The sequence below is a fragment of the Theropithecus gelada genome, chromosome 15, assembly GCF_003255815.1.
Source record: "Theropithecus gelada isolate Dixy chromosome 15, Tgel_1.0, whole genome shotgun sequence".
NCBI classification, from domain to species: domain Eukaryota; kingdom Metazoa; phylum Chordata; class Mammalia; order Primates; family Cercopithecidae; genus Theropithecus; species Theropithecus gelada.
In genome coordinates, this window is record NC_037683.1 from 67,266,117 (window position 1) to 67,279,637 (window position 13,521).

General features: G+C 38.4%; 1 protein-coding gene across 1 annotated transcript in view; it reads left to right on the top strand.

Annotated features, from left to right (window-relative positions):
• Positions 1 to 1,058: 1,058 nt before the first annotated feature.
• Positions 1,059 to 13,521, top strand: part of NFIB (nuclear factor I B) — a 318,143-nt gene continuing 305,680 nt past the window's right edge. The window contains exon 1 of the mRNA XM_025359130.1: positions 1,059 to 1,518. Within this exon, the coding sequence (XP_025214915.1) occupies positions 1,411 to 1,518 (108 nt within the window). The 5' untranslated portion in view covers positions 1,059 to 1,410. The remainder of the gene's footprint in view (positions 1,519 to 13,521) is intronic.

Below are 13,521 nucleotides of genomic sequence, written 5' to 3' on the forward strand. Positions count from 1 at the left end.
TGTTTTTGCCTTTGATCTAGTATTGTTTGTTACAGCTGATTAGCTGTTACATACTCCAAGGTAAAATTGTCATGTAAGATGATTTCATCGTGTTAGAAAAGAATCTGAACATTGCAAGATGGCCAGGGACAAGACTGCATTTGGGCAATACTCTGTGGCTTAACTTAAATGTTACATACTTATTTTACCAAGTTGCTTAACTCAAACAACAAGAACTTTCTTGATTTATTAAGAATAGCAATACAACCTAGAAGATATATGCAACTTTTAAACAACTCTTACTGAATATTGCAGTATTTTATTTCTTTCGAAGTAAAGACTATAATAACCAGATGCCTAATGCTGACTTTTTTTTTTTTCCACTTGAGCACAATGTCTGGCTTTCAAGAATTTTCACATCGAATCTAAGTAAACTTATTTTAATACTCTTCTGGGGGCAGGGAGACCAAATCAATCATTAATTATAATTCTTTGCAATGTTAAAAATTAAAAACCAAAGGGTAGGTATTTGTAATTTTTTATTTCAAGCTGTTATTTTAATTACTTACAAATGTTTTGCCTATTTTTAACTAAAAAGAGAGACTCACTCATAAAAATACATTTATACCAAAAAAAGTATCCATATAAAACATCTTTTTATACTGTATTTAGAAATCCTGTGTTAATGTCACCTGCAAAATTAAGAACAAAGCAAAGGTAATTTCAGAAGACTTGTCTTGGCCTACAACATCGTGTCCTGTTATTCCATCCAACTATCCGGACCAGTGCTTTCAATGGAAATACATAATGTGAGCCTTAAACAAGAGCCACACTTGTAATTTTAAATTTTCTGGTTGCCACACTTCTAAAAGTGAAAAGGTAAAATTGACTCCAATAATATATATTCAAAATACTATTTTAACATGTAATCAATATAAAAAATTGTACATGATATATTTTGTGTTCTTTATGTGCCCTACATCTTTGAAATTCCCATATAGTTTGCATTTATAGCACATCTCAATTCATGCTAGCCACGTTACAAGTACTCAGTAGTCACCTGTAGCTAGTGGCTACTATATTGGGCAGTACAGATCTAGATGAACAAATGCCTACACTGAATGATTTCATAGTATATCACTGTTGAGCTGACACCGATCTGAAAGATTCACATGTCGGAGCAAGATTGTTAGTGGAGTAAACTCCTCGAGTGTACAGGACCCCTTTGTTCTTGTTCTATTTTGTTTTTCACAGCTTGCTCTGCTCCATAAAGATCCATCAGTCACCCTCAAACTCTATGGACCCTCTGCCTGTTCATGCCTATGAAGCTGTGTTTGCTAAGGTACTCAGTAACCTGGAGCAAACATTCTAAAACGGCGCACATGGGAGAAGCGGAGCCCACAGGCTTCTTGTCGGGAATCCGTTTAGAGGATGGAAAGAATCCCAGGGTCTGTGGACTTTTGGGTTGTCTGCTGTGCAGTTCTGAAATGTAACCCTGGGATTCCTAAAAGAATACCAACTCTATGCTTTGGATTTTCTGTGAGTCTAAATTTCACAAATTTCACCAGTTTTTCTTTCAAATAGGTCCCAACTTCTTAGACAATGAGTCTCAGTGTGGGGTTCAGAAAATATGGCTGCTCTAGAGAAAGTCCCTCCTGTTGCAGGGCTGGTTTTCCAATGCAGAGTGACTACTGAGGTGAACTTTCAGAGCTGGCATAAGGATTATTTGGAAATGGTACAGAAAGAATACGGAAGCTGGGGGATACATTGTAGATGTTTCCGGGAGAAGAAACAGCATAGGTATTCTGAAGTTAATCCCCTTCCCATAGGCCCTAAATTGCTGCAAGGTTAGCCAAGAGAGAAATTAAACTGAAAACTGAGAAATAGTCCACGAAATGAAGATAAGTATCTTTCTTTTCTTTTTTTTTTTTTTTTTTTTTTGTACCTCTACTATTTTACTCCACTCTCAGCCCTTATCAAAAATAAATAAGTAACCTTTGGTCTTGACATTCCCGTAATGTAACTCAATAGTATGGGAAATATTCATATATGTAAGCATGTTACGTGCAGCCTGGAGCATAGTGGGCACTAAATGAATGGAGGCCATTACTACAAATGTTATATTGCTGAGGAAACCACCCTGGCAACATGAGAAAACCAGAATTACAGCGTGTGGTGCCATCTCCTCCGTATGTGTCACTTTTCTGTTTTATCTTGGGTCTCAGAAAAGCAGCACATACCCATTATATCTTCTCTGTACCCTTCTGAATGGAATATTATTTCTTCCTATTAACATACCTTCATTAATAAAAGTGTGTTTGTATAGCTACTATGTCAGAACACCTCAGTGGGATAAAGGTTAGGCATGATATTGCTGGCTATCTTTTTATTTCCCTAATTAAGTTGAAAGAGAATATTGGTGCAAAGTAATAAGCATGACTTCATATGGTCTTGAATAGGAATGTAATGATTTTCTTAAAATGACCCTGGTTCCTTAGTTTTGGACCTTGTGAATAATTTCTGAAGTTTTTTGGTAGGGGGAAGGGATACTTTTATTCTCTACCCATTTTACAATATATAAAGAGAAGTGTTATATTAAATAGTCAGAAACATGCACTTAGTTATTATCTTTGCTACCCAAAGTTCCATTGTCACCACTGAACTGTTAACTGCATGAAGCCATTCAAGAAGAGTTTGTCCAGTGGCACAAATATACAGTTATCTTTGCATATTTACCTGAAACACAGTTGTTTGCTTGTTTTTCTCGGAGACTGCATTAGAAATAACCAGGTATAACAATGCAGAAACAACCTATAGTTGAACATGACAACAGTAATTTTGTTAAGGTTCAGTTTTGCTTTTTCTCATTTGTTCCGTGTTTCCACTCTTGCCCATCTAATATCAGTGGGCTTTTCACTTAAAGAAGTAGAGTGAAAAAGAAAGAGTCAGACATAGAAAGAGAGAGAGAGAGAGAATTGGACATAAATCATTTCTTATAAGGAAATCAAGTTCAACTCCTCTTCCCAGAACTGAGAGGAAGAGCTTCGTTAGGATCTCTTATCCTACCTAGTTTTTAGAATCAAAATTATATTTTCTTCCTATAAAGTCATGGCATGCAGGCTACAACAATGGTCCTCCCAAATCCATCTGCATCCCCACATTCTTGGGGCACTTCTCTTCTTTTTCAATTACATTAATGGCTCAAAGACCACAAGACCACAGGAACCTTAGATTCTGCTACAGAGAATGATACTGGGTCACAGGCTTCTGTGACAATGACATTTTCTTTGGGAGTTCAGCACAGCTGCCTCACTGTTAACTTTTAATGAACATCTTTTCTTCCTTTGAAAAGTTTCAGTGAAATGAAACAAATGAGCAATTTCTCCTTTTATCTCCACTTTTGGGAGGATATTATATAGTATCTCGGGTGCTGAAGTCTCCTGTGACATGCTGAATTTGGGGTGTGCCAAAGCATAATTTTTCCCACGGTTACACACAAATGTAATGCAAGTTTGTTTATTTGTTTGTTTGTTTTCCCCAAGACCAGGTCCTAAGATATCTTATAGCCTATAATACACCAAAAAGTAAAGAGGCTCCCTCCCCGCCTGAATATGGGCCCCACTGTTCATTTCAGAGGAGTGCTGACTCAATGGAGAGCTCCCGTGGGAGGCGTGCCAGTAGCTCCTGGGACAATGAGTGGCACAGAGGCACCACAGTCATTATTTTGGAGCATTATTCTTTCTTGGTTTCCACAATAGCTGGGATCGGATAATTTAGCATTAAGCCTCTTTTCAACTATATGGAAGTGTAATAAGGTGATTTAGCCAATGTGCCTGTTCATTGTCCCAAAGATTCTGTGATCTATTATGCTGTGATGTGTAAAAAGAAAAAAAAAAAAGGAAGAAAAATGGTGAAAAAACCATAAACCAACTAATTATCAAATACATTGAAAGCTGCTTTGAGAGAGCTGTTGGTTATTGGCATTTTTAATAAATCAATATATATATAGGAATCGGCTGCAAAAGCCTCTGGGTTCATTCACATAATGAAAGCCCAATTAATATCCGCAAGCACAGTGCACTGCCGGCAACAGGGAGCTACAAGGACAATCACTGGCTTCCGCAGCCAACACTGACAGCTGCAGTGCCCTGATAGAAAACAGCTTCAAAGGCCCGATCCCCACCCCCACCCCCACCCCAGCCTCAACTGAACACTCCCTTCATATCTCACCCACACTGAGGCAAGGCCTGCAGGAACAGATGGGATACCAGAAGCAACCCATGGCTATCTGTGATGTCACCAAATGAGGCATTCTGGGATGCTGTTTGGGTGGCAAAAAAAAAAGTCAAAAGAATATGGGAGGGGGATGAGGAGGAATGAGGAAGAATTTTTTAGGGGGTGAAATTAGCGTGGCAAGGCAACCAGTAGGTTGGAGAATGAATGAGCTGTAGGGTGGTGGAAGAGGTCATGCTGCATACAGATCGGGGCCGGCTTACATTTCAGTTTTATTTTAGTGTGGATTAAGGGAGCTTTATATTTGTGGGGCTCACGAGAAAAACATGTGGCTTCATGTCCTGTAGGCTTTGAATTCATCCAGGCCACAAAGCCCCTGCCAGCTCTCAGAGATGGTATTGGGACACTATTGCCCTTCTCCCCACACCCCAATCACTACTATCTTTTAACAAGATCCAAACTTTCTTCCTTAAGATGTTGCATCTCTTGATTTTTTTTTTTAGGTTTTGTTTTTGTTTTTGGCTGTCCCCAAATATGAATGAACATCTGACTAGACTAAAACCCTGAGTTCTAAGACTCACAGCATCCAAAACTGCTGTTTGGACCTCCTGTTCTGAGCAGCGATGGGGTAACTAGCACACATATGGAGGTTTAAAGTCAATCTGCCAGGTGCTCTGTCACAGCATACACTGACATCTTGGCACCCAGGGGTCTGAGGAAGCCACCAGACACCAGTCTAGTAAAAGCAGAAAAGTAGAGCTTGACTACATAGATTAAGAGAAAAAAACTGGTTCTACCAAAACTTTCCAATTCTTGCAGAGATTGAGTGGACCAGAGGAGGTTGTAAGGGAAAAATATTTCCTTTGCCTTGTAATCAATATAATAATAATAATTGCAATTCATTAACTAATTGATTATATTCTTACAGCCCTTTAGAGTTTACACACATCTCCCATGTCAGGAACTTTTAAACAAGGACTGCAATGATGCTATTGTACAGGGAAGGCAGCTGAGACTTAGGGCGGTTCAGTGACTTGCTTATGATCAGAGTTAGGAAATGTCAGAGACAAGGCTTCATTCCCAGTCTTCCTAGTCCTCTACAAGACATGGAAGCCATTTGAAGAAATCCACGAAACAACCCGTGATTGGTGACATGATTTGGCTGTGTCCCCACCCAAATCTCACCTTGAACTGTAATAATCCCCACTTGTCAAGGGCAGGGCCAGGTGGAGATAATTGAATCATGGGGGAGTTTTCCCCATACTGTTCTCATGGTAGTGAATATGTCTCCCGAGATCTGATGGTTTTATACATGGGAATTCCCTTGCACAAGCTCTCTTGCCTGCCACCATGTAAGACATGCCTTTGCTTCTCTTTTGCCTTGTACCATGATTATGAGGCATCCCCAACCATATGTAACTGTGAGTCCATTAAACCTCTTTCCTTTATAAATTACCCAGTCTCAGGTATGTCTTTATTAGCAGTGTGAGAACAGACTAATAGAATTGGGATTGGTTTGTTTGTTTTGGCTCAAGAGTCACTAGTCTATGAGCATATATGTCCAACTAGAGTGTCTGTCCTATGTTATCCTGATAATAGCACTTGTTATGTTGCATTTGTACTTATTTATTTATTTGACTGTTTTTCCTCAACTAGATTGGGACCTTTTTGAGGGCTAGGCCTTTCTTATTCACCCCTGCATCTGCAGTGCCCTGCGTAACACCTGGCATGTGGTAGGCATCTGTAAATGACTATTGAAGGAGGATGGATAAGTTAATAGGTAAGTAGATAGATGAGTGGGTGGATGGACAGATAATAAGTCTTATTTTACCTATTTGTCTGATTTAGCAATCCCTTTCATGACCTTGAAGAAATGGAACATGTTGGGTATAACCATTTCTATATTTGTTAATTTGCCAAAAATACTGTAGCTGGCATTAATAAGAAAAAGAAAAGATGACTGACTCTGATAAACCAGAAGAATTATAAAGATACAAAAACAAACCAATAGGAAAATAAGGCAGTCACTAGTGGCATTTATTTTTATTTTATTTAATTATCAGTTCTTGGAAATGGTCTCTGCAGACAACTCAGTAAAGCCTATTCTGGAGTGCTGTGCTAAGTGAGATAAATCCTCCTGGTAGGCAAGCTCATTTGAGTGCTTGGGTTAGTTTTTTGGATGGCATCCAAATTAGCATCACTTCAATAAATGTTTACTGGGAGCCCTAGATGTGCTGGACTCAGAGCTAAGTGTGGAAAAGGTTACCAGGTAGGGCAGGGTTGGCTTTAGCCCAGAGGGAGTTAACAAACTAGGAGAGATTACACAGAATGCCTGCAGAAACCTTCAGTACAGGGCTGTGCTTCCAATACTCAACAGCAAATTTGAGTTAAGCGCTCAGAAGAGGGTGACATGACTTCCAATTTGGGTTGGGGGCAGGGTCAAAGAGGCTTAATGAATGAAGTAGAAGGAATGCAAGTTTAAGTAGGAACCAGACATGGAGATACTGTGGTGAGCAAACACCAGATGGTGCAATGTATTTTTTTAGGCCATAGCCGATGTTGCAGTGTGACAAAGACGTTCCAGTGCACTGGGAGGATGTACAGCACATTTCTGATCATATGACTACAAGTTAAATTTGTTGACTAAGGAGACATGATTGGAAGAAAGTTATTAGAAGGAACATTACTGAGCTCTACACAGAAAGGTGAGAGAGTTTAATAATCCAGAGGCATAATACAATTTGTTCCTTGGAGTTTTATCTTAAATACAGAATAATGCTGGAAAAATCATGGTAATGAAAATAGACTTGTCCAGCACAGATAACAATAATAGGATTCCCAAGATTACTGATTTGTAAACACATGAATAAACACTTAAGGTGGTGGAAGTTATTAGATTTTTCTTCATGCTCCCCAAGTAATATGAGTATTCTGCTTTTGAGATAGATTGCTAAGCAGCTCATCCATTAACCTTGCTTAATAATGCTAACCAATAATAGTTTCCAGGTATTGGCACATATTATGTGCCAAACGCTGTGGTAAATGCTTTAAGTTTGGTGTTATGAGAATAACCACCCTATGAAGTAACCAGTTTTCTTAAAAACCTTTTTTTTTTTTTTTTTTTTTTTTTTTTTTTTTTTTTTGAGACAAGGTCTTGCTCTGCCACCTTGTTATCATGAAGTGGCACAATCACAGCTCAATGCAGCCTCTGCCTCCTGGGTTCAATAGATCCTCCCACCTCAGCCTCCCGAATAGCTGGGACTACAGCTACACACCACTACAATTGGATAATTTTTGTATTTTTTATAGAGACAGGGTTTCACCATGTTGCCCAGGTTGGTTTCAAACTCTTTGGCTCAAGCAATCCATCAGCCTTGGCCTCGCAAAGTGCTGGGATTATAGGCCTGAGCCACTGTGCTAAGTCTATAATCTTTTTATGTTAGAATAGTTTTAGACTTATAGAAAAGTTGTAAAGATAATATAAAGGTTTTCTATATACCCTCCACTCTGTTGTCCTGATTATTAACATCTTACTTTAGTATGGTACATTTTCTCACAATTCAGAAACCAACGTTGATACATAATGATTACCTAAAGTCCATACTGTATTCAAATTTCTTCATTTTTTTTCTTAATACCCTTTTTCTACTCCAGGGTCACATCCAGGATGCCACATTATATTTAGTCATTATGTCTTCTTTGGCTCCTTTTGGCTGTGGCAGTTTCTCAGACTTTCCCTGTTTTTGATAAGCTTGTAAGTTTTGAGGCATATGGATCAGGTATTGTATAGAATGTTTCTTAATTTAATTTCTCTCATGATTATACCGGGTGATGGGTTCTTGGGAGGAAGTCTGTTACCAGCAGAGAACCCACCGGGGTCTTCAGCAAACTTGATTCTTGTCTCCTTGGAGGAAAGAATTCAGCTGAGGGCCAGAAGTAGGTGTAAGGCAGAGGGAGGGACTGAGGCCAGTCTTAGAAGAGAAGTGAGTGAGCGTTTATTAAAAAGTTTTAGAGCAGGAGTGAAAGGAAGCAAAGTACACTTGGAAGAGGGCCAAGGAGCAACTTGAGAGATCTCAGTGTCCTGTTCAGTCCTGGACTTGGGGTTTTACGCCTTGGCATGGTTCCAGGGTTTGTGTTTTTTCTCCCCTGATTCTTCCCTTGGGGTGGGCTATGCACATGCACAGTGGCCTGCCAGCACTTTGGAGGGGCCACATGCACAGTGTGTTTACTGAAGTTGTACGCATGCTCACTCAAGGCATTTTTCCCTTATCAGTCAATGGTTCCTGGAGAAAAGTCATATTTCAGTTAAAGTCTATTAGTGCACATGCTTGAGCCTGCTCACCCAACTCCTGAGATCTTATCAGGAAGCTGCAGATTATCAGTTTCAGGTGTTTCCTATCTATTGGGAGCCTGCCTTTCCCTCGTACTGGCTCTGACCAACTATTAATTTAGAGAGACAGTTTAACAACCGCCTGATCATCACCTAATGGTCGCCTGACATTTCTGGGAGGGGGCTCCTCTCCTGCACTGGTCGTGTCTGCCTAACTATGTACTCTAACAAGACCACAGAGATAAAGTGCCCATCACATCATATGAAGGATTCCTGCTACCATCATGATTTATCACTGATAATATTGAGTTTGAACCAATGACTAGGTAGTATTTGTCAGGTTTCTCCACTAAAAAGTTACTCTCCTGCTGTCTTCTCTCTATACTTTACTCTTTAAAAGAAAATGTCTAAGCACAGCCCATACTTAAGGAGTAGGGAGTTATATTCCACCTCTTTGAGGGGAAAGTATCTGCATAAATTGGTATTCTTCTGTATGTGAAATGTATCTATTCTGCCCCCCATTTCTTTACATATTCAATCATTTTGTTATATCAGTATGAACTCAAGAAATTTTGTGCTCCATTTTTGGTTATAATCCAAAATCTTAGTTTGTTTAGGCTACTGTAATAGAATACCATAGACTGGGTGGCTTATAAACAACAGAAATCTATTTCTTAGAGCTCTGGAGACCAGGAAGCCCCAGATTAATGTGCCAGCAGATTTGAGGTGTGGTGAGGGCCCACTTCTTGGTTCATAGATAGCCATCTTCTCACTGTGTTCTCACATGACAGAAGGACCAAGGGAGCTCTCTGGGGTCTTTTTTGAAAGGGCACTAATCCCATTCATGAGGGCTCCACTTTCATAACCTAATAACCTTCCAAAAGCTTCACCTCCAAAGAGCATCACTTAGGGAATTAGGTTTCAACATACGAATTTTGGGAGGACACAAAAATTCAGTCTATTGCATCTAGTACCAAATTTTTTAAAATCAAATTATCACAACTTTGTCTACTAAGAGCGCTTTTAGTTTACTCTTACATAGTTTAGCTCTTTTAGTTTAATCTTACTCTTGAGTTTACTCTTTTAGTTTACCCTTATGTTCCTTTGACATATCAATATTTTTAGCCCTTCCTTACTTTCTGGCATTGCAAGATGCTTCAGGCTCTTCTTCTATATTCCCTGCCCCAGTCTTGAAGTAAGCCATTTCTTCAAGGAGTCCTGGCTCGTTTTGTTGGAGAATGATATTAAAAGCCAAGATATGGGCATCAGGTATGGAAGTATTTTTATTTTCTCCATTTTATATACAAGAAACCGAAGCTTAGAATGGTAATCTGCCCAAGGTCATGCCTTAGAAAACTGTAGAATCCACATAAAACTCAGATCTGTTTGTTGTTATAAATGTGGCACGATTTCTGGCCTTTTTTTCCTTTGGGGACATCAGTCTGCTTTCCAGTGAACTTTAAGCAGTGCTGGAAGTTTTCCTGGTCTGTTGACATATATTGTATTTCAGCGTTCCTTTTCTTACTGTCCCTGAGATCAGATTTTGGTAGGGTTTAAGACAATGGCACTTTAGTTAGTGGTTCTAATCTAAAATAAGTATCTTCAGAGGTAGTGCTAAGGTCTGAAAGTGATTTTTCCATGTTTTGAGAAATCTAATGGAAATCATATGTTTATCCATGACACAACTACCCAGACTAAGGAGAATGTCACATTTCTTTGATTCTATATCAACTCAATGTGTCTGGCTACATCAGTTATTTCAAACCATTAGAAGCTCTGATTGGTTGATGATGATGTCATAGAAATTTCTGAAGTTGGGAAGGATAATAAAGAGTCTTTGGGGGTGGAAATGTTGGGAAAGGCCATACTCATTACTGTTCTGCTTGTGATCCAATTCTAATTGAGAAGGACCCATTATGAGAGTTGTCTGTGTGTATGGCAGGGAAAGAGTAACTTTTTTGGATATAAAGTAGACATCTATATATTTGGTTTATGTTTTACCAATTTGCTGTAATGTTTTAATGTTCAAAATTCTGGTCCAAGTTACTTTAATTTCTGCTTCGTTTTAGATGCCTGCTTAAAATATTTAAAGTGTACACATTGGAATGATTTTTTTGTATTCTATTTTCTGAAGGAAAAATCTATATCTTAGTGTAGATAAGCATATGGATCTATTTAATATGTTCAAAAGCAATGCATATGAATGACTCAGAGCTTAAGTTTGTGGTGCTTGGATGAATTGCTTGTTGGGATGGACTCAGAAAGGTGGGAGGAGAAAGGGGGAGGGATGAACAACAACTTAAATGGGAGAGGAGAAACATGTGATTCTAGAAAACAAAAGAATCTTGAGCACCAGGAAAAGATAAGTGGTTGTGATAGAAGGAAAGTTCTCAGTGAATATTAACAGGGCCTGACTTCATGTTTCACACAATTGTGTTCACATGAAGCCATATGAGGAAACTGCAATTAAAATGTTTAGAAACAGAAAATGTTGTTTGAAAGAAACTTTTGAGATCATCTGATTTTGCAGTTCTTGATCCAAAGCTACACGCTAGGATCACTGGAGAAGCTTTTAAACAATACGATGTTCAGGCCCCAACCCTTACGTTTCTGATTTAATTGGTCTCTGATATAGCCCCAGCATGAAAAATTTTTAAAAATTCCTTGTAATTCTAACGTACATCCAGGTTTGAAACCATTGATCTAGTTGTTCCTTTTTTTTTTTAATTACAAGGTATGTCATATACACAAATAGTGAAAATATATTTTAAAACTATGTATTTACAACCTAGATTGAACACGTAAACTTACTGCCACATTTGTTTTATTTTTGTTTTTTAAGAAATACAATGTTACAGATATCCATAGACTTCCTCATCCACTATCAAATCCCATTGCCTCTCCTCCATTTCCAGAGGCAATTGCTATCTAGAAGTTGGTCATATCCTCCCCATTCATAATTTTTATATGTTTACTATATAGGTATATACACTTTTGATTGTTTTAAAATTTTGTACACATAGCATATGCATTCTTTGGCATTTTTCCCTACCTCCCTCCCTTCCTTCCTTCCTTCTTTCTCTCCCTCCCTCCCTTCCCTCCTTAATTTCTCTCTCTCTCTCTTTCTCTTCCTCTCTTTGTTTCTTTATTTCTCTTTTGAAAAGGTCTCATTCTATTGCCCACACTGTAATGCAGTGGCGTGATCACAGTTCACTGCAGCCTCAAGCTCCCAGGCTCAATTAATGCTCCCACCCCAGCCTCCTCCATGTAGCTGGGACTACGGGTGTATACCACCACACCTGGCGCATTTTGCTTTTCTTACTCAACATCATGCTTTTGCAACTCATCCTTGTAATTCAAGCTCATTAATTTTAACTGTAGTATCCTATAATACTTTTATACATTCCCTTACTGATGGGCATCTAAATTGTTTTTCTCCTTTTGTTTTGCTTGGATTTTGGTATGATAAAAATACCGTGGTGGACATTTTTGTGCTTGTCTTCTTGAGCACACAGAAACAAGCTTCTCTAGGGCAGAGCTTATATACAATTCTGTATACAGTGCCTCACAGTTGGGTAGAAGATGTGGAACCTAAGGTGACCACAGCCACCTAGATGGGGGACCTAAGGTGACCACCTCCTGCTGTGAACAGCCTCCTCAGCTTACCCCAGTGTGCTCTATGAATATTATCCTTCTCTATGTATGTCATAATGGGGAAACTGGAAAACACTGCCCCACGAAATATACCTAGAAGTGGCCATCCTGTGTTGTAGAGTAAGCACACTTAATTAATTCTGTAAATATTGCTAAATCATTCTAAGAATTATTGTACCAATCCCCATGCCTAACTTGTCAGACTGGAAAATTTTTTGCTAGTCTGATAGATGTGAATTGATATCTTGTCTTAATTTGCATTTTCCTAATAAGTTAGAAAGTATTTTCATATGTTTACTGGCGTATGTTTATAGCTTATGAATCCTCAATTTCTATCCTTTGCTCATTTTTCCATTGAGTTGCTTGTCTCCTCTTCTCACTGATTAGTAATGACTGTATGTATTCTGGATACTAATATTGTGTTGGTTATATGCATTGCAAATATTTTACTCCAGTAGCTGGCTTATATTTAACTTTATTTTAGAATCATTTTTCTTAAAAGTTTTTATTTTTTAGTTATGTTTCAAGTGAAGAAATGTGAGGCTCTTGGTTGCATAGTAATATTTTAGTACCAAATGATGTCACCGTGCTTGCTACTCTAAAGCCATATAGCAAGATTGAAAAGAACGGTCGTCTGAACCCAAGATTACACAGGTCTTCTATATCTGCTTCTACTAGTTACTGGCAAAAGCCAGTATAAAAAATAATTTGTTCACATTGGTTACTTAATTACCTGATTAAACTGACACATAGGGATGAACAATTAGTCACCTAGCACCAAGTCATACACCTGTTTAGTGCCAAAGCTGTGAGAATCTCACACCATTTCCCAAAGTTTGTTCTGTGGAACCCTAGTCCTTGAAAAGCATTCCGTGGTCAATTTTATTTACATTTTGTCTCCTCTTAAAACTTCAGAGTTTACAGTGTGATATTAAAAGTTGTGTTAAGTCTTGCAATTAAAAACGCAACCGACTTTCCTTTAATGAGCATTTTCTAAACATATTTGTCTGTGGAACCCTCCTTTGCTATGGAGCACCTAATAACACACCAAGGAACTGATATTCTGTGGAACGGATTTCGAGAATTTCTACATTTAAAAATATTCCCCTCCAGTCTCCAAAGCTGTCTTCCCCTGGGCTGGTACTTTGTCTATACAATCTAATAAATATATAAAAATAGACGCACTAACATTCATCATACTGAACTTTAAACACTGGCGTATAGTAAAGAGATTCCACTGGCTTAAAGTAGAAATAATAACACTGATTTTGTCCCCTAATAGGCTGTCATGAGTTACTCTGTGAGAATGCATGATAAAAATATTT